The sequence below is a fragment of the Abramis brama genome (genome assembly GCF_963993115.1).
Source record: "Abramis brama genome assembly, chromosome: 16".
NCBI lineage: Eukaryota > Metazoa > Chordata > Actinopteri > Cypriniformes > Leuciscidae > Abramis > Abramis brama.
In genome coordinates, this window is record NC_139978.1 from 35,499,936 (window position 1) to 35,523,971 (window position 24,036).

Sequence of the window (24,036 nt, forward strand, 5' to 3'; positions counted from 1 at the left end):
GTGTGTGTGTGTGTGTGTGTGTGTGTGTGTGTGTGTGTGTGTGTGTGTGTGTGTGTGTGTTGCAGTAATGATGGCACAGAGTTCGGCGGCTCCATCTATCAGAAGGTGAACGGTCAGCTGGAGACGGCAGTGAATCTGGCCTGGACCGCGGGCAGTAACAACACACGCTTCGGCATCGCTGCCAAATACCAGCTAGACAAAGACTCCTCCATCGCTGTGAGTCTACAGAACACCGTCACTGTCCTTCCTAAACTGACAAACATTACTGACGCTTGATGCCAATGTGTGTGTCTCTTCAGGCCAAAGTGAATAACGCTAGTCTGGTTGGAGTAGGATACACACAGAGCCTTCGGCCAGGTAACCAAACACTTTTATTTTTGTTTAAAAATCAGGCATTAAAGATGCCATATTATGTCTTTTACAAAGGCTTGATTTTGTTTTTGGGCTCTACTGGAATAAGTTTTCATGCTTGAATGGCCTGGTGAAGGAAAGAACTACAATCCCATGAAGCATTGCGAACAGCATGATCGAATTAAAAACGATGGAGTACTACTCATTTAAAAACTACTCATTTCCAAATGTTGATTTTATATATATATATATGTGTACGCTATATAAACATTTCAGATTTTAAGAGCGTAGGGAGATCGACTTTGTCATTCGCAGTGCTTGATGGGAGTGGGCGGAGCTAAAGAGCTATTTTTTTGTTGTTGCTTTTTCGACTTTTTGGAATTTTCTCTACAGCATCATGGGTAATGTAGTTTTCACCAGAAGTTCCACTGTTATACACTATTATTGTAAAAATAAGCTGAAATAACAGGCTGACGTCTTCAGCAGAAGCAAATACCACTGATTAACAACCTCGTCGCTCACAGTAGGGCTGTCTTTAAAGGTTTATAAGTTATCGTTCAAAATCAAATTCATTATGGAGAAAATGAGTTTTTATTTCCGGAAATCGACTGTTGAACTCTATTAAGCCCCTCCTTCTCAAAAGCACACTGTGCTCTGATTGGTCAGCTGGATCAGTGTGTTGTGATTGGTCGAGCGCTTGGGAAATGCCCCGCCCCTTACCATAACCACCAGTTTCAACACACTACTAACTAACTCAACCAGGCCCCAGCCCTTTATTCTGCATATGAATTATTTAAATGAGGAATATTGTGATGTGTTCAATCCCGGAAGAAACTCAAGACTACAATGGAGGCGGAAGAGTGAAGAACACTAATACTGACACTGATATAGAGAAGAACTCCCGCTGGAGGGACTTTGAAACCTTTTTCATGCTCATCCAGCAACATTACACACTAAAGAGAGATGTAAAAAGCATAATAGGTCCTCTTTAATAAGTGCCAATGAAGCATAATGAGTGTCTTGTATCTTCTGCAGGTGTGAAGCTCACTCTATCTGCTCTGATCGACGCCAAGAACTTCAACGCCGGAGGACACAAGGTGGGCATGGGCTTCGAGCTGGAGGTGTAACGACGGACGGACAGAAGCAGAGAAGCATCAACGGAAAGAAAAGAAACACGGGAAGCTGACAGCACGACTTCAGCGCATGCAAAATCACACTTTCCCCCTGTAATTCCTGGTTAACTAATCTGGCCTTAAACCCTCTAGAACCTCAACCAATAAGAAACAGGATCACCAGTCACATGATTTGTCCACACCAATCCTCCATCACCAGCTCACTATGTGACAACATATCATGGCAATTATTAACGTTACACACGTGGCACCATATCATGTTGTTTTTAAATTGAACTAGATAAATATCCTAATTGTTTTTAGTTTCTGAACCGTCACACAGGAGCTGATGTGTCTGTAGTGCTTATAGTGAAAGAGTTTAATGGTACTCTCTGAATGTCAAGCCCCTCTCACTCACATCCGTCCACTTTCATTGCCAAACACGTATTTATCACACAAGATGGTTGTCTATGTTTGTGGGCTGGAGTTATTAGAGGACGCTCCATGACCTTCTCTGTATTTCTTGTTTTTATTCCCATAAAAAAAAAACTGATTATGTTAAAAGCAGAGGACTAGAAGAAGAAACTGATGTTGTGGAAATTAATAAAGAGGAACGTTGACTGAATTAACTTTATTCTCATTTGCTTTTTATCCTTGTTAGAAGTATTAAAAAATGTAATGTTTAAAATGAAATTACACTAGAAATCAAAAACAAACACAAAATTCTTGGATACACCAATTTATTTAGGGTTAGTATAGTTAACTAAAACCATAAAAGACTTGACCTGAAATAAAATAAAATATAAAAACAAACTATTTCAGCCACATTTCTCATTTTCAATTGGTTTAACTTGACATACTAAAAATAAAACAAATTAATTAAAACCTATAAAGACAAAAATAACAAAATTCACTAAATAAGTTTTTTTTCAGGATATAAAAATAATTTCCTCAACTGAAGCTGTAATTTGCATATTTCATAAGCTCACATGCTCACGGACAGTCTGATCACTCGATGTGTAAATGTGGATGTTTGTTATTGTGTTCGTGAAGATTTCATGACATAAAGATAAACCTCTACTCACAGTGAGGTAATGAGGAACTAGGACAGATTCATATTTACATTTAGCAGACACTTTTATCCAAAGCGACTTACAAATGAGGAACGGCACAAGCAATTTGTCATAGAGCCAATACATGTGAAGAGGCGTTTGCATAGAAGACAGCAGCAAAAACATCGGAAAGGCTGGAAAATAGTCAAGTACTTTGATACAAGAAACTTTGATTAACAAATTATATTAAAAAAAACTGTTTTAAGGGTTTATAACCCTATTATTGAGTGGCCAGCACACACTGCCTGCAGTATCGTGTTTCCTCCAGTTGGTGGCGGTACAGCATCGTTTCTGTTTGCTTCTGAGGTAATGAGCAGTTCTCTCATCCGAGCAGTTTGATTGACAGGTAACAGTGACGTCAAGCCAGATCCTGCCCTCCATTCAACCACTTCCACTCCCTCAGGATCTAAAAGAGAAATATCATAATGATCAATATAATCTCTTAACGTGGATTCACAAAACATTCTTAAGAATTACATTTTCAAATTTTCTTACTTGTGAACAAAGTTACAAATATTTTGTATTTTCCAAAAATACTTCTTAAGAATGTACTTATCTTTCTTAATATTGCTCTGAAGACAAAACTTAAAGAATGCATAATTCATAAACACAGAAATCATAAATGAACCTGCTACATCAGGATGGCCTTATGTGTATGATGTTTTAATGAGTTTATTGAGTTATTCAAATCAATTGTTGCAATTAATCATCAAAATATCATGTTGCATCTATTATGATTACTAGGGATTTGCTCGAGTTCTCCATTGATCGGTAATATCAACAATTATTGTCATGGTTATTCGTGGCGTGACTTTTTGCTGATTTTGAAATTCATTTACAACTCGAGACTAATAGTTATATTTCTTAAAGTGAAGTTTCTTTCAGAGCGGTTTGTGAATGGATAGTTCTGCAGTTTCACAGATCAAAGTGCAGATAAATAGAGTTTTTGTCTCCTAAAAGAAAGAAGTGATTCTGAACTGAAACGAGTCGTCAGTAATTCAGTCTCACTTCCTGCTGAACCTGCGTAGGTTTGTAACTAATTTGCATAATGCCAGCCTCTGGTCTTGATTGGCTGAACAGCGTCTCTTAGCCCCGCCCTCAAACACTGTAGTTTATCTGAGACTGGAAGAGTTTGGTTCGTGTTGTTCATGTCGAGAAGACGCTGTTTTCTGCTGACAAATCAAATCCACTTTGATGAGATTGATACGGTAAAACACACGCCATCGTTACTGTTCGTATCACTGTGATCAAGAGCTGAGATTCAGATATGATAATGAGCGTTTAGTTTCTGACCAATCACAGCAGATCAGCTCTCAGAGAGGCGGAGCTTAGAGAGACTGAATCCTTGATCAAACCGTTTCAGACACTGAGAGAAAAGAGCTGATGCTGCAGTGGAGATTATGAGGAAATTAAAGTGTTGTTTGACCTTGGATGCATGTAAACTTGTTCCAGGGACAAGTGTTGCAAATTAGCATTAGCTACAAGCACTATGATACGCATTGGATGGCTGTTGTCACTATGTTCATCTATTTTTATTGTATCCGTCCCTATACAAATAAAACATTAAATATATAAACCTACTTTGGGAGACAAAACTAGTAACCAGAATTTACCTGCATGCTGGTCTCAGTTTCCTGAATGGTGTCTTGCACTAAACTCTGCAGACGGCTCTCAAACATCTTACTCTCCTCGATCACAACCTGAGACTCGTCTCTAAATCAAATACAAGAGAGAAACGTTTGAGATGGAAACGTGTACATGTGTGTCACACACACACACACACACTGGCGCTGGACTCACGTCTCCGGTGTGTCAGGAGGGCTGCTGGGATGTGAAGACCTGTGTGACATCAGCGGGTGTCCGGGGGCCGGTGGGGTTCGTCCTCCATCTGGACTGCCACTCACGGGACTGCGAACCTTACTCTAAAACACACACACTCAAATCAAGCATCCGGAAGAACAGTGCGATCTGCTGCATGTTCAGGCCATCTGGGTTTTCTATGTCACGTCAAGTCAAGTCAGCTTCATTTATACAGCGCTTTTAACAATACAGATTGTTTCAAAGCAGCTTTAAATTAAATTAACAGATTGTTCTGGTTGTACAGCAGCTCTAGGATAAAGTTATTGTCCAGCTAAAGTTAGTTTTGATTGATTGATTCACTTCCGTTGCAAAGATCATTAGTATTAACTGAGGATCCCGCTTATGCGACACCGCTCTAACAGAAATTTCTATGCATGCAGAAATCGTGTGTACGGGTGAGCGGGGCTAGTTGTCACACACATTGTTTGTGTTGGAAACATGCATTTAATATTCAACAATATTATTGATCTCCTGCATCGACACCATTATATGAGAACTGAACTGAGCTGGACGATGACATCACGGTTTTCTCCAGAGCGGCTGTATAGATAAATGAACTAAATTAATAACTTTTGTACAATAAAAATGAACCATCACTGAACTTATTTATGAAATATGACGCTATTTTATTCTAGAAACAAACTTTGTTGCATTATTTTCCTGTTATCTCTGTAAAGCTGCTTTTGAATCTGTATTGTAAAAAGCACTATATAAATAAATGTGACTTTACTTGGTTTAAAACTTTAAGTGTATTTAACAGTTGCCATATTGACACTATATAGAGAAAAAATTGCGCCAAAATTAAAAAAATCTTTGGAAGATATCACTGAACATTTATTTAACCATAGCAAAAGTTCATTTCTTACACAAGTACATTTTTCATCTCTGTTTTTTGTGTTTATTTCAAATTAGACAAATCTGATGTTATTTTAATTTTATATCTGTTATTTAACAGATGAGATAGTTATTAACTAGCCAGTTTTAAATCCCAGATGCGCAGGTGGGGCATGTTGTCACACTGCGTCGTGCCCCTTTTATGACTATTTTAATTCTATTCTATACTTTTATGAATTCTATTGAGAAACCATGAGAAAAAGCTGAATAAAGACTGGGAGTCAACGTTCAGAAATTATTAATAATTATTATGTTTTGAACTATGCTGTATAGCTGTGTTTTGCGGTGTGTTAGTTGTCAAACTCAAAAATTAGTTTATTTTTAATTATTAAAAAATGACATTATTTTATATGAAAAGGTTAATAATTGTATTTTATTGACAAAATATTTGAGTTTGTCTTGTATATTTTTTTGATTAGATCAGATAAAATGTTAATTTGTCATATGGTCATGTTACAATGTGCCTCACCTATGGGGCATGTTGTCACATTTCACTTCCATTCTTTTGGGGTAAATCAAGAAAAAAGTATACACTGTATGAATGAAACAAAACCACATGATTGTACTAGACGTGTGAAATTAATGTGGGGAAAAATGAATACTCTGAACCATAAGTACAGTCAAACCAAAAATTATCAAGACACCAGATATAATTTTGACATTTTTTTACTAGTGTGTGCAGGACACTATAGTTCATTTATATAAGTCAGGATAGCAAAATAAAGTAAACTGTGACATATTATACCCAAAAATTCTTCATACAGTGACTACCAGTAAATGTATAAAACTTTTGGACCAAAAACGATTCAGACACTTTGAGCTGATCATGTTTTGCTGAAGTGTGTTTTCTTTAATTGCTAATGCTCTTTTTACACACAGACTGAACAAAATGAAGCATTGCTTGGTGATTGGTTGAGCTAAACTGGTATTATCTAATTGTGTAGTTAAATTTAACAGCTGACAGATATTCAACATAATTCATGTGTGAGACAGTCTAACAGAAGGACGGACAAAACCAGTGAAATATCAACTGATTTGATAACTCAAACTATAGCGAATAAACTGTGATAATGTGAGAAATGTTGATGGTGTCTGAATACATTTTGGTTTGACTCCCGTACTGTGCACAATGGACCCACAGGAGGACTAGTATGAGTAGTATACCGTATACGTACACAGGCGACTTTGAGCAGGTTCCACAGCTCCTTCTGTCTCTTCTCCTGCAGATGAAGCAGTCGTTTCTCACTCCGGGCCATCGCACTCACCATCCCCTCCACACGGGGCAGCAGCTCCAGCACTCGCTGACGGCACACCATCGTCTTACTGCACACACACACACACACACACACACACACACACACACACACACACACACACACCTTTAGCTTATATATGTTTAAATTAAATATTACAAACACTGAACAAGTCACTCTTTGAAAGTGACTGTATGCAAGATAGAGCAAGGAAAATATGAAGGAAACAATAAATGCAAAAGATACAAAAGAGGAAAGGGGTCCAAATTCCATACAAACTAGATACAGATACACAATTAATTGATCTGAACATTAATAGCTGTCTTTCAAAACATCTAGTAGTGTTTTCACGATATACCAGTACAGTTTCGCAATTCTCTGAACCATTTTTGTACCTTATCAAAAACAAGTCAAGTCACTTTAATAGCGCTTTATTAAATACAGATTGTTTCAAAGCATCTTAAAGGGATAGTTCACCCAAAAAAATTCTGTCATTTACTCACCCTCAAGTTGTTCCAAACCTGTATGAATTTACTTCTTCTACTGAACACAAAAGAAGATATTCTGAAGAATATGGGTTGATGGTATAGCCATTGAATTCCATAGTATTTCCCCCCTACTATGGAAGTCAATGGCTATACCAGGGCTGCCAACTTTTGAGTTTAGCTTGGAGTGAGATTTTTTTTTTTTTGGGGTGGGGGGGGGTGGGGGATATTGAATCACAATAAGTGTAATTGTGATTGTCAAAACATTTGGTAACTAAATAGAATTTTATGAAGTTTAGTGACAACATGTTACAATGTTTACATTGTACAATGACTGGTATAGGATACAGTTTTTATTATTGCTTGACAAAAATGTCAAGATTTCAATTCCATTCTTGTGATTTGATTCCGATTTTGATTCAATATTGACTATTTTGGATACATGTTTATTTTAAATTTTATTTAAAAAAATAATCTCACCTAATGCTGTAAACATAGAGGGCCCAATCTGCTGGTATTATTAAAGGTTAAAAATAATATTAAATTAAATATAATGCAGTTTTTGTTATAATAACAATTATTTAATGACATAAGTAAAAATATAATAAATATGTAATATAGTGCTCAGCAAAATCTCCTCTCTAGCTATTTTTTCTATTTAATTAACATGCTATGGTCGTTAAATGGCTTTCCTGAGGTAAATGTAAGGTTATGTGACATAATTTTTCTCCTGCTGTTATATTGACCTCTTTCTGTGGTTGAAAAACACTAATTGGTCGATATTATGTATACTTTCGGTAAGTTGTACTGCATCTTTAAATAAAAAAGTAACAGGTGATCGGTTCACGTGCACTTGAACTGAGGCGCTCAGCGATCTGTCACGTCACATTTACAAGCGCCAAAGGTATTTTTGTCTGAATTTCGTAATAAAATTGACGGAATCTAGAGCTGAGAATTAGTTTAATATTAAAAATACCTCTTTGCTCCACAATTTTTCTGTGCGTGAGAAAATGGATGTGTGGCGAGCGTGTGAAAAGTGTCAATTGCGTGAGTCTCACGCTCAATGCGTGAGAGTTGGCAGCCCTGCTATACCATCAACCCATATTCTTCAGAATATCTTCTTTTGTGTCCCACACTTGTTTAGTTACCCATATTCTTCTTTTGGGTGTACAGGTTTGGAACAACTTGAGGGTGAGTAAATGATGACAGAAATTTCATTTTTGGATGAACTATCCCTTTAAGTAATAAACAACAAACAGTGTCGATTTATGAAATTACTTCAATATCAGCTGTAAAGCAGCTCTTCAGAAGAACAGTTTACAACTGAATATTAAACAAATAAATGCTAATAAGTAGGCCTAAACAGTACATTAAAACATTAGCATGTACCCTTTAAATGTTAAACGTAAACGTTATATTTAAGTGTATATTTAATATTAAAGTGTATATTTAAGAAACACTACACGTAATAGAACAGGTTGTAGGTCTATTTCGACAGATGTTTATTGTAACGTTTGTTGCTATGGGTTATCTTCACTAAGTTATATCGCAATTTCAGATTCAATCTCAAATTTAAATACGGTTGTCTCTCCTGAAATTTTGCATTATGTACTTGAGCAGCATTGAATAAACTGAAAGTGAGCAAAGTGCACTTTATAATCCATGAATCACTTCAAAAAATTATTTACATTGTGTTTTTGTTGGTCATTATGAAATGATTCGCGACTCATCGCGAGCGCCTTGAGTGGAGTCTGTCTGACCAAACGTCTATGATTGGGCAGTGCATTCTCGCGCTCAACAAACATGTCTGTGATTGGCTTACTTCTCCACTTCAAAAACACGGCGTACACAGAAAACCGTTGACGCTTTTCACAGTCACAGAGCGCGCACACGCGCGGGAGGGTTTAAACTTTAATCTCAGTAAAGTTTGGCCGTATTTTTTACAATTTCAGTCTCAACTTTGTACCGAAATACAATTGCTTTTGACATTTTGATCTGCCACTACGTTCTCGCGCTCAACAGTCATGTTTATGATTGGATGAAAATGTTCACCGCTTCATACATTTCCTCTATCGAAATATAACGTTAGGTGCTTTTGACAAACATGACGACCAGACGAAATTGTCAAGCAACACTGATGTTATCCTGACATGAAGTAAATCAAAAGGTAGGAGGCATAAAAGTATTACTTCTAAGATACTTAAATCAAATGTGTTGTTCACTGTGAAGATAATAATCCCAGAATGCATTCGTTGAATGAATACTGAAAATTGAATTCAATAAAAAAATTACTATTCTATATTTATGTGGTATAATTTTTGGGCTTTTTAAGTTATTAGTTTTTAAACATGATAATGTTTTACTATGTAAGAGGTTCAATATTAGAATGCTGCCTATGTAAGTTAGACAACAGACATGAAAACTTAGGGATTGGAACAGAGCTCATATTATTATATCACAGCCGTCAATAATGTTGTGTAATGAAATCTGATTAAATGTCTCACAGGAACAGACCTCAGGTGTGTGTAAAAGTCCCGTAACTTCCTCTCGTAGAACTGTACGGCTTGAACCACCAGTTTGATGACTTCTTGGCAGTCGCCATTACTGCGCTGCTCTGGAGACAGTAAAGAGACCTTCAGATCACATGATGGAGAGGCTCATTCAGTCTGAGGATGTTGACAAGCGTATCTTACCTCTGGGTTTCTCTCTCAGTTTACGGAAGAGCTCCATTGCCTTCACCTCACTGCAAAAACACAACACAGGTGAGTGGGAGCGTATGCAAACACACACACACACTCATGGTATTTCAGGGAGTCAGACACTGGATTACACCAGTCTGCTGGGAAACAAGTCATGTTTATTATGTATCAGATTACAGTAACACTTCTGAGGAAGAACAAATCACTGGATTTGATAAAGTTAGTGGGGTTCAAGACATCTAATCTCTGATTATCTCTGATAATCGTATTTGATAGTAGTGTTGTCACGATACTGGATTTTCGATATTCGATTCTGAAAAATATCGATATTCGATACCATGGGGAAAACTGCCGTACAGATGATTTTATTATTATCTCTTAATTTTGTTGAAATAGCTTTCACACTGCACAGGGAGGCTTTATTTGAATCTTTGAACTAAATTTACACACACACACACACACACACACACACAAAAACAGTAAACAGCCAGTAATAAAATAAGAATAAATAAACAAATTGCAAATGATAAATACAATAAAGTGGCATGAAATAACCAGCTTAAAGTTCTCGGGTGGCTCTAACAGTAGTATTCGGGTAAGAAATAGCCTACTATAGAAATTAAAGATGTAAAATAACACTAGATAGTCTTCATTTTAAATATTAAATACAGATCTGTATTTCTAATCCCTATATAAATGCTTACAATTAAAGTTACAAAGGTTATTCAGTCAAGAGCAGCGAGTGACTTTCTCTTTGTCTTTTGTTCTTTGATTAACATTAATGACAGACAGCAGGTTTATTAGGCTGCTGTCACTTTAAGAGCTTATGCGCTTAACGTGCGTTAACTATTTATATCCCAAAACTGACTGTTTATACGCACCAAGACGGGCATTTTGACATAATTTTGTGTGTGTTTGACCATTTAAGCGCAATAAGCCACGGAAAATAACTTAATTTTGGTTCTCGCGCTGCTTATATAGTATAATATACTATCAGTAGGCGCGTTTCCGTTACAGATTTGAATTACAGATTTCTAAATGTCGACAAAAAACGATTTCCTCTCGCGAAAGTTATTCCAAAAATCATGGCAATGGATGTTGGTAGGTTTATGTATATCCCAGCCACTGCACTGGCCATTATTAGTAATCAAAGGAGACGTATGTGTGTTATCCAATCATTAATGGCAAGGAAACACCCTTATACTGTGAGCGGCACATATGAGGTGTTTCTGGGTGTTTCTCACTCATTTCTGCTTCGAGGTCTTGATTGTGGCATTTCTTTGAGGTTTAGAATCCAGTATTCCTGTAATTCATTGTCTTTTATGAATTTAATAAAGAACTCTGTCTCGTATTCTGTCCAAACACACCGCGCCGTCTACGTCAGCTGACCTGGAAATGCGCAAAAACTGTTTCCATTGCAGTTTTGCGAAATATTTCTTTTTCGAATTGCCAGAAAAACCTCCTCATGCGAGCGTGAAAACTTTTTTGCGATAAATGGGAGTTTTTGTGAAATTGACTGTTTCCATTGGGCGTATTTTCAGTTCGCAATTTGTGTGTCAATTCACCATCGGACAGAAGAGAGAGGTATTGCTACTGGAGAAAATGAGGATATTATCGATAAATATCGATATTTTTGACAACACTATTTGAAACACTATTTGATAGGCCTCTGAATTATCACCAGGATCAAAACTTTGCACACAAAAAAACCTGTCACACACAATCTACTTCTGTCATCTGATTGATAGTTCACTATTTTTAATCAAGTAAAGGCCTCTTAGTTTCATTGTAAACACATTCACCTTCAGGTCGGGGTTCACGTGATATCTTTAATGATTTGTAAAAAGTAAATGTAAAAACCCTAACCTTAAACTGAGGTATATTTTTCCTTATTGAGTATAAGCTTCATATTCTTACTAAATCATACCATATGAGCTCCTAAAGCCCAATGTATCAAATATGATTCACACCAAACATTATATCATCAGTATGACTACATGAGACTAGTATGTGTGTGTGTGTGTGTGTGTGTTGGTTTACAGTGTCTCTAAAGCCTCTCCACTCCTCCACGGCTGTCTCTGGAGTTCAACAATATCAGTTTGAAGGGTCATCATCTCCTCTTCCAGTTTATTCACGTCTTCTGTCTGACGCACACACAATTACAACACCAAAACACACGGTTACAACCACACAAACATTCACTATGATAGCAAATACATAGGGGTGTGACGATACACGATATTGGGTTGAGACGAGATGATATTTTTAAGAAGCACTATATTAAAGAAATCTTCAATGACAAAATATAACTAGAAAAATATTCAACTTAAAGTCACAAAATGCAGAACAATGCAGGCGCATTTAACTAATCTAGTCACTAACGATTATTTTGGTAATCGAGTAATTGTTCAATTATTTGAATAATTATTAGGTAATAACAATACAACAAACAAACAAGTGAACAATAACCTTTAAAATGACATAAAATACATATATAATAACAACAAATAATTAGTATAAATAAAGTATCAAAATAAAGTAATTTTATGGTTTTATTGAACAACATAATGTAATGTTATTAACTTATGCACATGTATTATAACTAATGCCTGCAGAGGGCGCTTTAAGAGATGGCTCAAATCCTTGTTTAATATTGTCCAAACAACTTTTAATTCAAATGACCACTTAATCTTTAATATTTGCCCACTTCTTTACGATAGAGATGCTGTAATTTCTTGAACAAGAACTTGTGGACATCAAAAAATGCAAACTCAAGAGCGAGGGTTTTATTTTGAAATCGCAATGAACAGTTCACATAATTAATAACATACTGATGTATTCTCCTGTGATAAGAGTAGGTTTATAAATGATAGCACTATGCTATGCTATGCTATATTATGATTTTTAAATTGTTTTAATATATCATGCAGCCTTAAGAAAACAAACTAATAATGCGGTTCATGGATTCTCGAATAGCAAGACAACTTTTCACCTTAACTAGAAATATTTTGATATCGCGGGATCTCGTCACACCCCTAATTAACATAACATCAGATAGGCATGTACCTGTCCACAGTCGAGGGCGGTTTGCTCCATTTCTCTCCAGACACTCAATAATTTTTCAGAAGCTGGAAAGCATGAGCCAATCAACACTCACTCTGAAAGTAATGCTAAAAACAGAACTGCGAGCCGGTTTGGGTACACTAATATTTTAATTGTGAGGGTGTGTCATACCGATGCCCGTGGCTCTCTGCTCCTGGTATTTGTCAATGTCGATGTGCAGACTAGTGCTGAAAAACTCCAGCGTGGCTTTTAACCTCTGGTGCATCGACACCATCTCGTTCTTCTGCTTTGACAATGTGCCGTTATGCCTGAGGAGACTCATGCTGGAACAGAGAGAGAGTGAGCGAGTCATTTACAGCCTCTCACTAAAGCTCTATATAAATAAATGTGACTACTTTTGTTTACTTGTTTAATAAAGACTAAAGGGTAAAGACTTTACAATAAAGTAGCAACCTTGTTGTAGAGTGTTCCCAATAAATATTACTGGTCTTGTGATTTAGGGGTTCTAAAGAAAAAAATCATAATCTTTATTATCATAATTTTTACGTTCGTTCCTGTCTTAACCTCATACATTTTTTTTTTTTTTTTTATCTTTCCTTTTCCTTTAATCCTACCTTGTCTGGCATATGCTACTCTGAGCAATGCCTGAACTTTGTATTTTGAGCACTTCTTGTGTTATTTTTGTCTCTTCACGATGACTCTTTCAGTTTAATTTAAGACTCTTTTAATTTAGTCCTAATTTGTAAGTCGATTTGGACAAAGGCGTCTGCTAAATGTAAATGTAATTACATTGTAAAATATTTATTATCTTCTGTTGTTGTAACCAAGTGAGAGGGGGGAAATAAAATGAACTAATAATATCACAGACCACTTTCATGATCCAATCAAATACTGATGGGTAAAATCATGTCTCGCCCTACATTATTTTCCTGCCAAATATTCTGTTTCACATTAGAGAACTAAATGTATCGTAAATAAATCAGAAAAAGCTCAAAATTCCACATTCTTAACCCATGTGCTGTTTTGAAAACCCTATAAAACTTGACCGGCCTACAAAAAAACAGCTTATAAATCACTTGTTACGCTATTTTATCAACCAAATATTGGATTCAATCTTTTTGTCAACTTGTTTTCTTTCAGTCAAGACAGGTTTTGTATTTATTTTTGAGACTGACAGCCTCTCACATCAGCGTCAGCTCTTACAGATCGCTCTCGTCTTACATGGCTACTTTCTGTCCTTGCTGCAGCCTCTGCCAGTCCTCCTTCAGCGCGCGGATGGTTTGCCACGCTTGACCCCATGTGCGTCTCTGGGAACTGTACTGGAGTGAGCGTTTCGGCTCGTTCTCTACATCACAAAAGACAGATCCGTTTAGTGACCCTTCTCTGAGGTGTAGACACTACCAGTGTTGCATGGTATTGTCGGCACTTTAAAATACTGTAAATTAGGGGTGTAACAATATATTGTGTCACAATAACAATAACGCAAAACAAAAATACAACAATATGTATCGTGGATAGTGACTATGTAGTGTCAATAGTTCACCCAAAATAAAAATTACTGTGAGGAAAAAATTCAAGTTTTCAGAGTTTTAGTGTCAGTACTACAAGTCCAACTCTATTCATTTACATCCCAATGTAAAACCAAATTTAGCATTTTAATCAACAGTAAAAAAAATGTGTTAACCTTTTACCTCATGTCTTGAAGTATCGCAATAACATAGTATCGTGAGTTCAGTATCATGATATGTATCGAATTGTGACATGAGGGTCTCTTTACACCCCTACTATAAATTATTCTAGATAACTTTTTTAGGCAAGGCAAGGCAAGGCAAGGCAAGGCAATTTAATAACACTCTGTATGTGCTGCACTTGGATCTAAACAACCAAAACATGGATGAAAAGCTGTTAGTGTTCGGCTGAATGAAAATGCAGATTCACTCTCTGACAGTAGGTGGCGCTTTGTACAGAAAGCCAGAAATAATGAAGTTGCATCGGTTTCCTGATTAACTTTCTGTTTTTAACTCACTTGTCATGGAGAAGAAAGGAAGTCAAGCAGTTACTTTTTTAAACAGCCGTTCAGATTATTAAGCAACACCAAATACTTTTAGACACACTTTTTTTAAATTTTAATTAGGGATGAACCGATATGAACATTTTGGCCGATACCGATAACCGATAATTTTTTATAATTGATATATTGGCCGATAAATCTAAATTCACAGAATTCACAACATTTTACAGTTGTGTTCTCATTATAATTTTATGTAGCCTATATGACAGACTTGCACTGCTTGTATTGCACTTACTGTACTTTCCTTTTCTAAGTGATTTCAATCATATTTCAAGCAAATTTTCTTATCATGTTAATAACGGTAACATTAAAAATTACCAAATATATATCGATACCGATATGGTGGCCGATATATCGTGCATCCCTAATTTTAATCTGGACTCAAATCAATATCTAAAAAAAAGTTTTGATTGTTTATTATAGGCTAGTTCTTCTGCACTTAAACGTTTGAAACATATGTTTACTTTATATATTTTTGGTATTGTTTTATAGCATTTAAATGTTTCAAAGTTTTTGTTAAATGGAAAAAAAAGCTATTAATCTTGTTTTTAAAAGGACAACACATACTGTCAATATAGTGATGAAGTCTTTAGACTACTGAGGTGAATGAGGGCAAGAAATGGACAGTAACTCACGGACGAATCGGACGTTCTCAGGAAGGACACGAGGCGTAAAATGAGGCTCGTAACTGCAGCACGAACGGTCAAACAGGAAAACAAGCGGCTCATCCGTGCGCCGGGCGTCCATCAGCTAAAAACACAACACAATCAGGCTAAACTGGGTTGGAATTGACTTTAAAAAGTTGCTGTAGCATCTAAAAGGTGTCAAACATACGCTATAATCGATGGCACACTGCATGACGCTGTTCTGCGGCTCGAGGGCAAGTCCCGCCTCCAGCAGCAGCTCCTGATTGGCCGGAGGAATGCGAGCGTCTTGCGCGATTCGTTCCTGAAGGGACGCCACGTCTTCCAGCGGCTGCACGGAGTAGGTGAATATTTCAGCCGAGGTCATGTTGAGTACGTGGACCAGCTGAGAAGAAAGACGATAAAATTAGGCATATTTATGCACAACACTGTGGCGTAACGGGAGGATTAGGATGATTCTGAGGGGCCATTTGCTGCTGTAATCGTTCCATTAGAGCTGCAACTAACGATTATTTTGATAAATCGATTAGTTGGTCGATTATTTCTTCGATTAATCGGATGAAAAAGCTTCTTCTTTTCTTTTATTGACAAAACACACTACTCCACGTCCATTTCTTTATCCTGTAAATGTTAAAATCTTACATTTATATTCAATTACACGCAGTTATCCCTTTACAGTTACCACTCTCATAAGATACTTGAATTACAAATACTTTAATGTTGATTTTTAAACCTAAATTTAATGGCCGACAACAGATATTTCAGCAAAATGAATATTTTTGCGATGAATATTAATAGTCTTCCTCTGTAATGCATGCACGCGCCGGCGCTCATTCAGTAAAGTCTGAAGTTTAACGCAGACTGTCAGGTCGAGCATTCATGCAAAATGGAAATACAGCTCAGTATGTTTCTCACACTATTTTTAGATGCATTTTGTCCATACAAATGCGTTATTCATTATTCAGTGCTGGGCAGATGCAACTAATCGATAATGACATTCGCCCTACATTTCATCATCGAGAGCTTCAGCTTACCTTTAGATCCAGAATGCGCCGTAATTCATCGAAGCAGAAACAGGAACTTTTCGGAGAGTCTTTGACACTCTCTGGACTGGTTTCTTTACTGTCCTCCTCTTGATCTTTGACCCCCTCCTGACTGTCTTTGCTCTGCTGTTTTAAATCTTTGCCTCGCTCTTTCGGTGACCATCTCAGCATCATTTGTAGCCAGCTCTCCAGCTTCCCAGCTAACAGTCTGAAACACATTTAGAGTTAGATTAACCAATCCAGCTAGATATTCACTCTGAATGTGGTATTTTTCAGTCAAATTTATCGATTTAGCTGTACTTGAAACTAATGAATGAATAATTGTTGTTGAATAATTTGAGGCCTATGATCAATCAGTTTCAAAAATAAATACAAAACCTGTCCTAATTTTAAAAAAACAAGTTGACAAAAAGATTGATTCTAATATTTTTTGATAAAATAGCATAACAAGAGATTTATAAGCTATTTTTTTGTAGGCCAATCATTTTTGACCGGGAACACCACAAGTGTGACTTTGTGCCATTTTATACAAAATAAAAGCATTTCAAAACAAATTTCTTGGTTAAACATCAAAGCACACTAGTGTGATAAACGGTGCAATTTGTTTTCATATTTTATGTAAAATTGACAAAATTATCCACAAATAACGCTTTTTTTTTTTTCACTCAAAAACTGAGGTATGTAAGCTCAGATAAATAAGGCCTACGATCGATCAATTCCAAAAAGAAATATATAACCGGTCCTAATTGAAAGAAAACAAGTTGACAAAAAGATTAAATTGAATATTTTGTGATGATGTAGCATAATGAGAAATTTATAAGCAATTTTTTGTAGGCCAGTCAATTTTTGACCAGGAACATCACAAGTGTTACAGTGTGGGGGGGAACACACAAAATAATTGACAAAAAGTATCAAAAACAATTTGTGATTAACTTCAAAATCCTCTCCGGGTTCAAAATGACCCGAACACAACATGATGGTTAGTAACAGATTCCTCCGTTTACGTAGTCACAGGACTCACTTGTTGAGGTTGTGAGGGTTCGGAAGGTGTTTGGAGAATCGAACCTCTCCCGTCAGATCCTCGTAAACCACAATATCATCCAGTTGTTTTTGCAACAGCTTCCCGTGCCTGAGGAGAGAGAGAGAGAGAGAAATGTGAAATCAAACAAACCTGGATTTATTTTGCGACACACCCTTGATTTTTCTCATATTCTCAGAGGTTATAATATAAAAACAGTCCATGTGGTGAGAATACTGGAGCACATCCAATCACAGTACAGCAATCCCCGGAATAATAAACTATTGTAGCAGGAATATTATCTTTCCTCAAACATAAGATGTTAGAACAATAGTGTTTATGAAGGTCTTTTCTGCATGAAGTACAGGAACTCTGGCTCCAGCTGTCATGTTATGACTTATGAAAAACCGACTGTACTTTTGTTTTTCAGTCTCGCTATTGGGTTCATTCACATACAGAACCCAACACATACCACTTTTACACTGCATTTAAACTGAAGAGCTGAAGCCAGTACACACATGCCACCACTAGTATGTAAAACAGAAAAAAGCTATTTATTTATAAATTATTACTAATTATTTTTTGAAATGGTGTCATTTCCACACATCTGCATCAGCTTTTACAGTTTACCTTCCGTATCAAACAGCCTGCTTTATTTGGCAAGATAAAGGCTAAATTAAAACAGGCTAAAACAACAACAAAAAAACAGTATATTTCTTTCAATTCACCCTATCAACACTGATTTTGGTTTCTATGAAGACCCAGGATTCCCACAGTCTTGGAAAAAAAACATGAATATATGAGGAAGCCTCATTTTAAAAGTGTAATATCTAGACCTGGAATAGTCATTCATGGAAATGAATAAAATCTGAAAGTGCCCCTATTATACTTTAGACTCCAAAACAAAATTAGGTAGTTTAAAAGAGTAGGAACCCTGAAGAACGTTCAGCTCCTATAACTTATGGAGTAAGGAAACTTAATATACAGAAACTAGGAGTATCCAAAGATGTAAAAAAAAGAAAAGAAAAGTAATTTACAGCAGATGTACAGGATAAAACCTATTCGCCTAAAAATGGGGCATTGAATACTCATGTCAATAGAGGCCTTGGAGTCAAAAAGGTTGAGAACCTGTGCAACCATCAGACATTGCAGTGTAAAATTCAGACAGCTGTGGGAATAATTACCATTGCACGGGTTGCCAGTTCGGTAGAAAAGGCCTGAATCCTGTGATACACTCAAAAACCAGCGTCCCGAAACTCCAGTAATCCACCGCCACCGTGTACTTCTGCTGCTCTAACAGCTCAGGGGCCTGAGAGAGACAGACAGTACAACACACAGACAAAATACTGTATATCAGTAAAGATGAGATGCTAATCAATCAAGAAGTCTGGCATTTTGCATAAATTCGTCGATGTACCCACCAAATACTGCAGCGTCCCAACAAACGATGTGCACAGGCTGCTCTGGTCCAGCTCTTTAGCATAACCCAGGTCTATGATCTTATGGACCAGCTACAAGATGCAGGAAACATTCATGCTGCTTTAATTTAGCAATAAAACATGAGAGTGAAAATAGTGCCGTCTTAATGCTTTTAGAAAACAGAATTACTGCAAAATGTAAAAAAATATATTTTTTTATACATTATTATTTAGTGAATTGTATCTTTTGCGCCAGTTCTCTCGACACTTACCCTTTTTTCTCCCTGTTGAAGTACAATGTTTTCTGGCTTGAGGTCTCTGTGAATAATTCTCATCCCATGGAGGTACGTCAGCGCCGAGGCTGGAGAGAGACAGGTTATTTATTTATTTATTTATTGGATATATTTACATTTTAATGAGATAATCATCAATATAACTTTAGACACCAATGCTCTGCCAGCTCACTGGTCTTGAATGTACTGTGTGTTACTGTGGCGAAGAAAATGGGAAGAAATAGTCATACAGATTTGGAATGACGTACGGTTGAGTAATGTAAATGATGAGGGTATTCATATGGGTTTGAGGAGGGTGGACTATCACTTTAAGACATCAAACCCAACACTCCAGTTGACCGCCAGAAATAATGTTTCCACATTATTTTTCTTAAGTCTTCCCAATAAATCCTCAATGATAAGGTCACGTAGGATCAGGGTCTAACACCCAGCCGGTTTTACTGGAAACAGGACTTCCACATCAACTGATGGCCATGTTCATCTCAACATGTTTCTTTTAGGAAACCGCAGTATTTTCTCTTGAGAGGAAACTGAACAGGATGAGGCCGGTGACTAAATCCAGGTTCATGTTGGTGATTTAACAGAAAAATCTCTGCTGGACCACAGAGTGACGATAAGATACGGCACGATGACATGTTGTATACAATGGCATTTGTGGCCTATCATTAGATCTTTGTTAGTTGTGGATCGAGTGTAAACAAAGAGAATCTACTCACAATGGAAAATAAACAGCAGACGTAACTCATCAACCCAATCCAGGTCACAATATCTTATCTCTATAGTGACTAAAGGTTATAGGTCACTCATTTTCTCATCTTTAAACCAGTATGATTTTTTTTTTACGTACGTTCTGAAAGTTACACATGAAAATAGACCAATTCCTAGTTCTGCTTGACAGAAGAAAACAAGTTCTCTTAAAAATGACCCCAGAAATCTCACATGTATTCTCACACGTATTTCACAAGAGATGTCTCAAACTGTGCTCACATTTGCCAAGATACTCAAACATTTCTCATCTAACGATCTGAGCTGCTCCACGTTCAATTATAGCTCTTTACTCTTACTGCATTACTTATTGACTCATTTGGGTCTGTTTGTATTTCTAGGGATTCTAAAAAAAGAGGAAGTCTAAAACAAAGTTAAATGAATCATAAGCCGCTTTCCGACCAAGTAGTTACAGGAACTTAGTTCTAGGAACTGTCCACTTCTAAACAGTTCTAAGAACTACTCTCCCCCAAACTCGGTTTTGCTGTTTGCGTTCGCACTGGCCAAGTGGCCATAGGAACTGGTAGGAGGGGTAAGGGAGTGACGCAAGCACGCCGACTTTTATTTTGACGGCGCGACGGACCTTTATTTTGGCGGCGCTGAGAACGCCAGAGCAAACAATGCTCGCATTCTCTGTGTTTATTAGTTAGCAATCTGTCTAACAGTACTGTTCAATATGTTATTAGATAGAACTGTTATAGAAATTAGACAGTATATGAAAAAAGGTTATTAGCCTATGCTGTGTGGTTGATGTCCAGTGTTGCTAGCTGGGCAGATAAACATAATCATGTTTGGCTTGGTCCCCTCAAAGTTGCGTTGGATTTTCTCTTCAGCATAAAGGTTTAGAGACCCATCTATCACTGTTTTCCATGTTTGTATAGTTTCTGGAGTAAATATATAGGCTATAATCTGTGTGTTTACATTCTAGCTGTTTTAAAAATGGCGGGTGCTGGTGTTCCGCGTGCGTTCGGTCAATCAGCGTACACTAACGTCACGGATAGTTCCTATAGTGCTGGTTTAGACCTAGTCTCAGCCTCAGACGTCACGCCCACGGAACGTTGGCTAAACGTCTGATGCATATGGTACACTTAACTGGAAACACTTCAGGAATGTCGAAGTCGTCATCTGATTGGTTGAATTTTATCGGATTTCCGGGGGCGCAAGTGTCGCGTTTATTTTCGGTCCGCCGGGAAACAAAGCGCAGACGTGTGATTACGGACGAAAAACTGTTGTGTTTACATGAGTGACAATGAGCATTTATCAAGATCAGCTAAACGTAGGATTCTCAAAAGTATGCGTGCACGAACAGATCAATGACTTACTGCTTGTTTTCTTCTCCTTCTTTGATTTTCTGTGCTGACTGACTTGTTGCACGCCGGTCTGTTGTTGTGGGGACATTTCCACGCCCCGAAACGTGACGCTGAACGAAACGAACTGTAATTGGTTGTTTGATATGTCGGTCAAACGGCCTTATGGGCGGGCCTTGGCCAAAGAAAGCTGCTATGAATTCCAGACCTTCAGCCGTCAGTCTGAAGGTCTGGCTACGCGAGACTAGTTTAGACCCTACTCTGAAGTAGGACCTAAATTAGTTCCTACAAATGGAGTTCCTAGAACTAAAATCGTTCCTAGTTCCTGCGGTGCGAACACGCCGACATCCGGGTACTTTAGCCAATAGTTCTAGGAACTGTGAAAAGGTTCCTCCGGTCGGAAAGCGGCTATAGTTAAGCTGAACACCTCCTTTTCTGGTCTACATACAAAATCAAGTCATGTACAGTCAAACCAAAAAATATTCAGACACCATATATAATTTTTAATATATTTTCAGGACACTATAGTTCATTTATGCAAGTTAGGACAGCAAGGTGTCTGACTCTGAATACATTTTGGTTTGATTGTAGGTTTGGAACGACATGAGGGTGAGTAAATACATTTTTGGAGAAACTTTCCCTTTTAAGTCCACAAGTTTTAGTAGAGCCCCCACCATTTTCTTGCTAAAAAAGTCTTAAGCTGCATAATGCATCTAACGACTTCTCTCTGGTAATGTGTGTGTGTGTGTGGACATCAGATTGGTCTGATTCATACTCTCCACCACTTTCAGCTGCAAATCTGGGTTAAATATTTGATTCGGTTCATGTTCTGACATTTACAAGACCTGATGTGACACAAACGCAGATTCAGCAGAAATGTAAACCGACTAGTTCGGCTGACCTCTGTTTACGGCTCACATATGTTCACGTGCTCACGTGATAAAGGTCAACTAGTCTGGTTTGCCGTCTGCTGGGACTAAAGACTGTGCTGGAAAAACTGAGTTGAACAGCTGCTTGTGTTATTTGTGTTGTAGGGCCCTGTGAAATCTGTTTCATTTCTTCCCAAATCCCTTTTTTTCCTGTTTTAATTTTTCTGGATTCCGTTTTAATGGTTAAATAAAATTTCATTAATCAAAAAGCATGTCAAATTAAATTAAATTAAATTTAACAACAGCTTATTGCCAGTTTAACAAAAATTAAAAATTTTACAGCCGTTTTATTTTTTTCAGAAATTCTGTTTAAATTTTTCTGGATTCAGTTTTAATGGTTTAATTACATCTTTAAGTAACTAAAAGCATGCTTTATCAATTGAATTCATAAAACTTTATCAATATAATAATTTATTAACATTTTTACAATAACAGGGCCCAATAAAATGCTTTATTTTTTCCCCCCCACACAATTCTGTTATCAAATTTACTGTCAGAAATGGTGTGTAATCAAATGTTTTTTGCCAAACAAAGTGCTGCACAACACAGGTTTACAGTTAAAATTACAACATGGAAGAAAATTTATGATTTTGAGTTTCAATAGTCTTTTTGCACGTTAATTTTCACAGACACTAATCCATAAGGCAGTTTAAGTGTACAACCCTTACTTTTAAATTTGCCAAATTCTGTAGCATTACACTGAAAATTACATTTTTATAACTGGACTCCGCAATTCTGTCCACGTTTTCCGCGTTGTGGAAATCATAGGACCCTAGTGGTGGGAATAACTTTGGACCGCCATTGGCTGGTGTATGCAAACTCACATATATCTTGAATCAGTGTCAGAACAGCAGCTTCTCTCATGCCACAGCAGTTCTCAAGCAGATTCAGGTACTGAACATACAGAAAGCACAGAGGTTATTTTCATAATGCAACCTGCAACTGAATCATTGGACTATTCATATACCATGGTTTGTACCATGCTGCATGTCCAAAAACCCATGCCATCACCATTGTATTTGCCCAAAAAGCTTTTTTGTAAGTGCCACACCTTGCGTAGGTCTCCTCCCTGGCAGTACTCCATGGCCAGCAATGGCAGGTCGTTCGTGGCCAGTTTCTGGAGTTCTTCTGGAACGTCTCTCGCCGCCACCACATTCATGTGATTCAACCTGCAGAAGAGAGACGCTTCATTATTACGTGCAAACACTAAAGGACACAACGTACATATAACCCTCTTATAATCTAGGTTACAACATGTTGTTATTAAAAAATGTGTTTGTAATATTCAGACGGCTGGCCGGCCCTGCCCTACACGAACCTCCTATAAAACACACGCTCAGGACAAAGAGGAATAAAAACAGATGGATTCCAGGCACCATAACAGGATAACTGCAACGGCAACACCTAAAACTATCATCTGAGAAAATAAACAGCTCGTTTTAACCTTCACGTGCAACCATCCTGACATAATTGCTTTAATAACAAGAATTAGGCCTTGAGCAACAACGGGTGAGTTGCATAAGAGTTTCCGTACATCTCTTGCTTTTCTCGAGAAAGAAAGAATTAAGCGAGAAAGATTAAGCATCTAAACTAAAAGGAAAGCAAAAAGTGTGACATTTTCAAAGTTAAGATGCTTAATCTTTCTCGAGAAAGATTAAACATCTTAACTTTGAAAATCTTGCTAAGCGATTGTTGCTTGGGCACTTTCCCATTGAAAAT

General features: G+C 37.2%; 2 protein-coding genes across 3 annotated transcripts in view; one reads left to right on the plus strand and one right to left on the minus strand.

The window, feature by feature from the left end:
- Nucleotides 1-2,092, plus strand: part of vdac3 (voltage-dependent anion channel 3) — a 14,161-nt gene extending 12,069 nt beyond the window's left edge. For both annotated transcript variants that reach the window (XM_084086704.1, XM_084086703.1), the window contains 3 exons: nucleotides 66-216; nucleotides 300-357; nucleotides 1,387-2,092. In XM_084086704.1, coding sequence (XP_083942830.1) covers nucleotides 66-216; nucleotides 300-357; nucleotides 1,387-1,478 — 301 coding nt within the window. In that variant the 3' untranslated portion in view covers nucleotides 1,479-2,092. The remainder of the gene's footprint in view (nucleotides 1-65; nucleotides 217-299; nucleotides 358-1,386) is intronic.
- Nucleotides 2,093-2,190: 98 nt separating this feature from the next.
- Nucleotides 2,191-24,036, minus strand: part of ikbkb (inhibitor of nuclear factor kappa B kinase subunit beta) — a 31,074-nt gene continuing 9,228 nt past the window's right edge. The window contains exons 4-22 of the mRNA XM_084086663.1: nucleotides 23,369-23,486; nucleotides 23,142-23,211; nucleotides 19,296-19,384; nucleotides 19,027-19,116; nucleotides 18,790-18,914; nucleotides 17,609-17,716; nucleotides 16,579-16,795; nucleotides 15,735-15,929; nucleotides 15,536-15,650; nucleotides 14,051-14,174; nucleotides 13,001-13,152; nucleotides 12,833-12,894; nucleotides 11,807-11,910; nucleotides 9,761-9,810; nucleotides 9,582-9,681; nucleotides 6,505-6,652; nucleotides 4,376-4,497; nucleotides 4,189-4,288; nucleotides 2,191-2,981 (exon numbers count right to left, since the gene is read on the minus strand). Coding sequence (XP_083942789.1) covers nucleotides 2,934-2,981; nucleotides 4,189-4,288; nucleotides 4,376-4,497; nucleotides 6,505-6,652; nucleotides 9,582-9,681; nucleotides 9,761-9,810; nucleotides 11,807-11,910; nucleotides 12,833-12,894; nucleotides 13,001-13,152; nucleotides 14,051-14,174; nucleotides 15,536-15,650; nucleotides 15,735-15,929; nucleotides 16,579-16,795; nucleotides 17,609-17,716; nucleotides 18,790-18,914; nucleotides 19,027-19,116; nucleotides 19,296-19,384; nucleotides 23,142-23,211; nucleotides 23,369-23,486 — 2,137 coding nt within the window. The 3' untranslated portion in view covers nucleotides 2,191-2,933. The remainder of the gene's footprint in view (nucleotides 2,982-4,188; nucleotides 4,289-4,375; nucleotides 4,498-6,504; nucleotides 6,653-9,581; nucleotides 9,682-9,760; nucleotides 9,811-11,806; nucleotides 11,911-12,832; nucleotides 12,895-13,000; nucleotides 13,153-14,050; nucleotides 14,175-15,535; nucleotides 15,651-15,734; nucleotides 15,930-16,578; nucleotides 16,796-17,608; nucleotides 17,717-18,789; nucleotides 18,915-19,026; nucleotides 19,117-19,295; nucleotides 19,385-23,141; nucleotides 23,212-23,368; nucleotides 23,487-24,036) is intronic.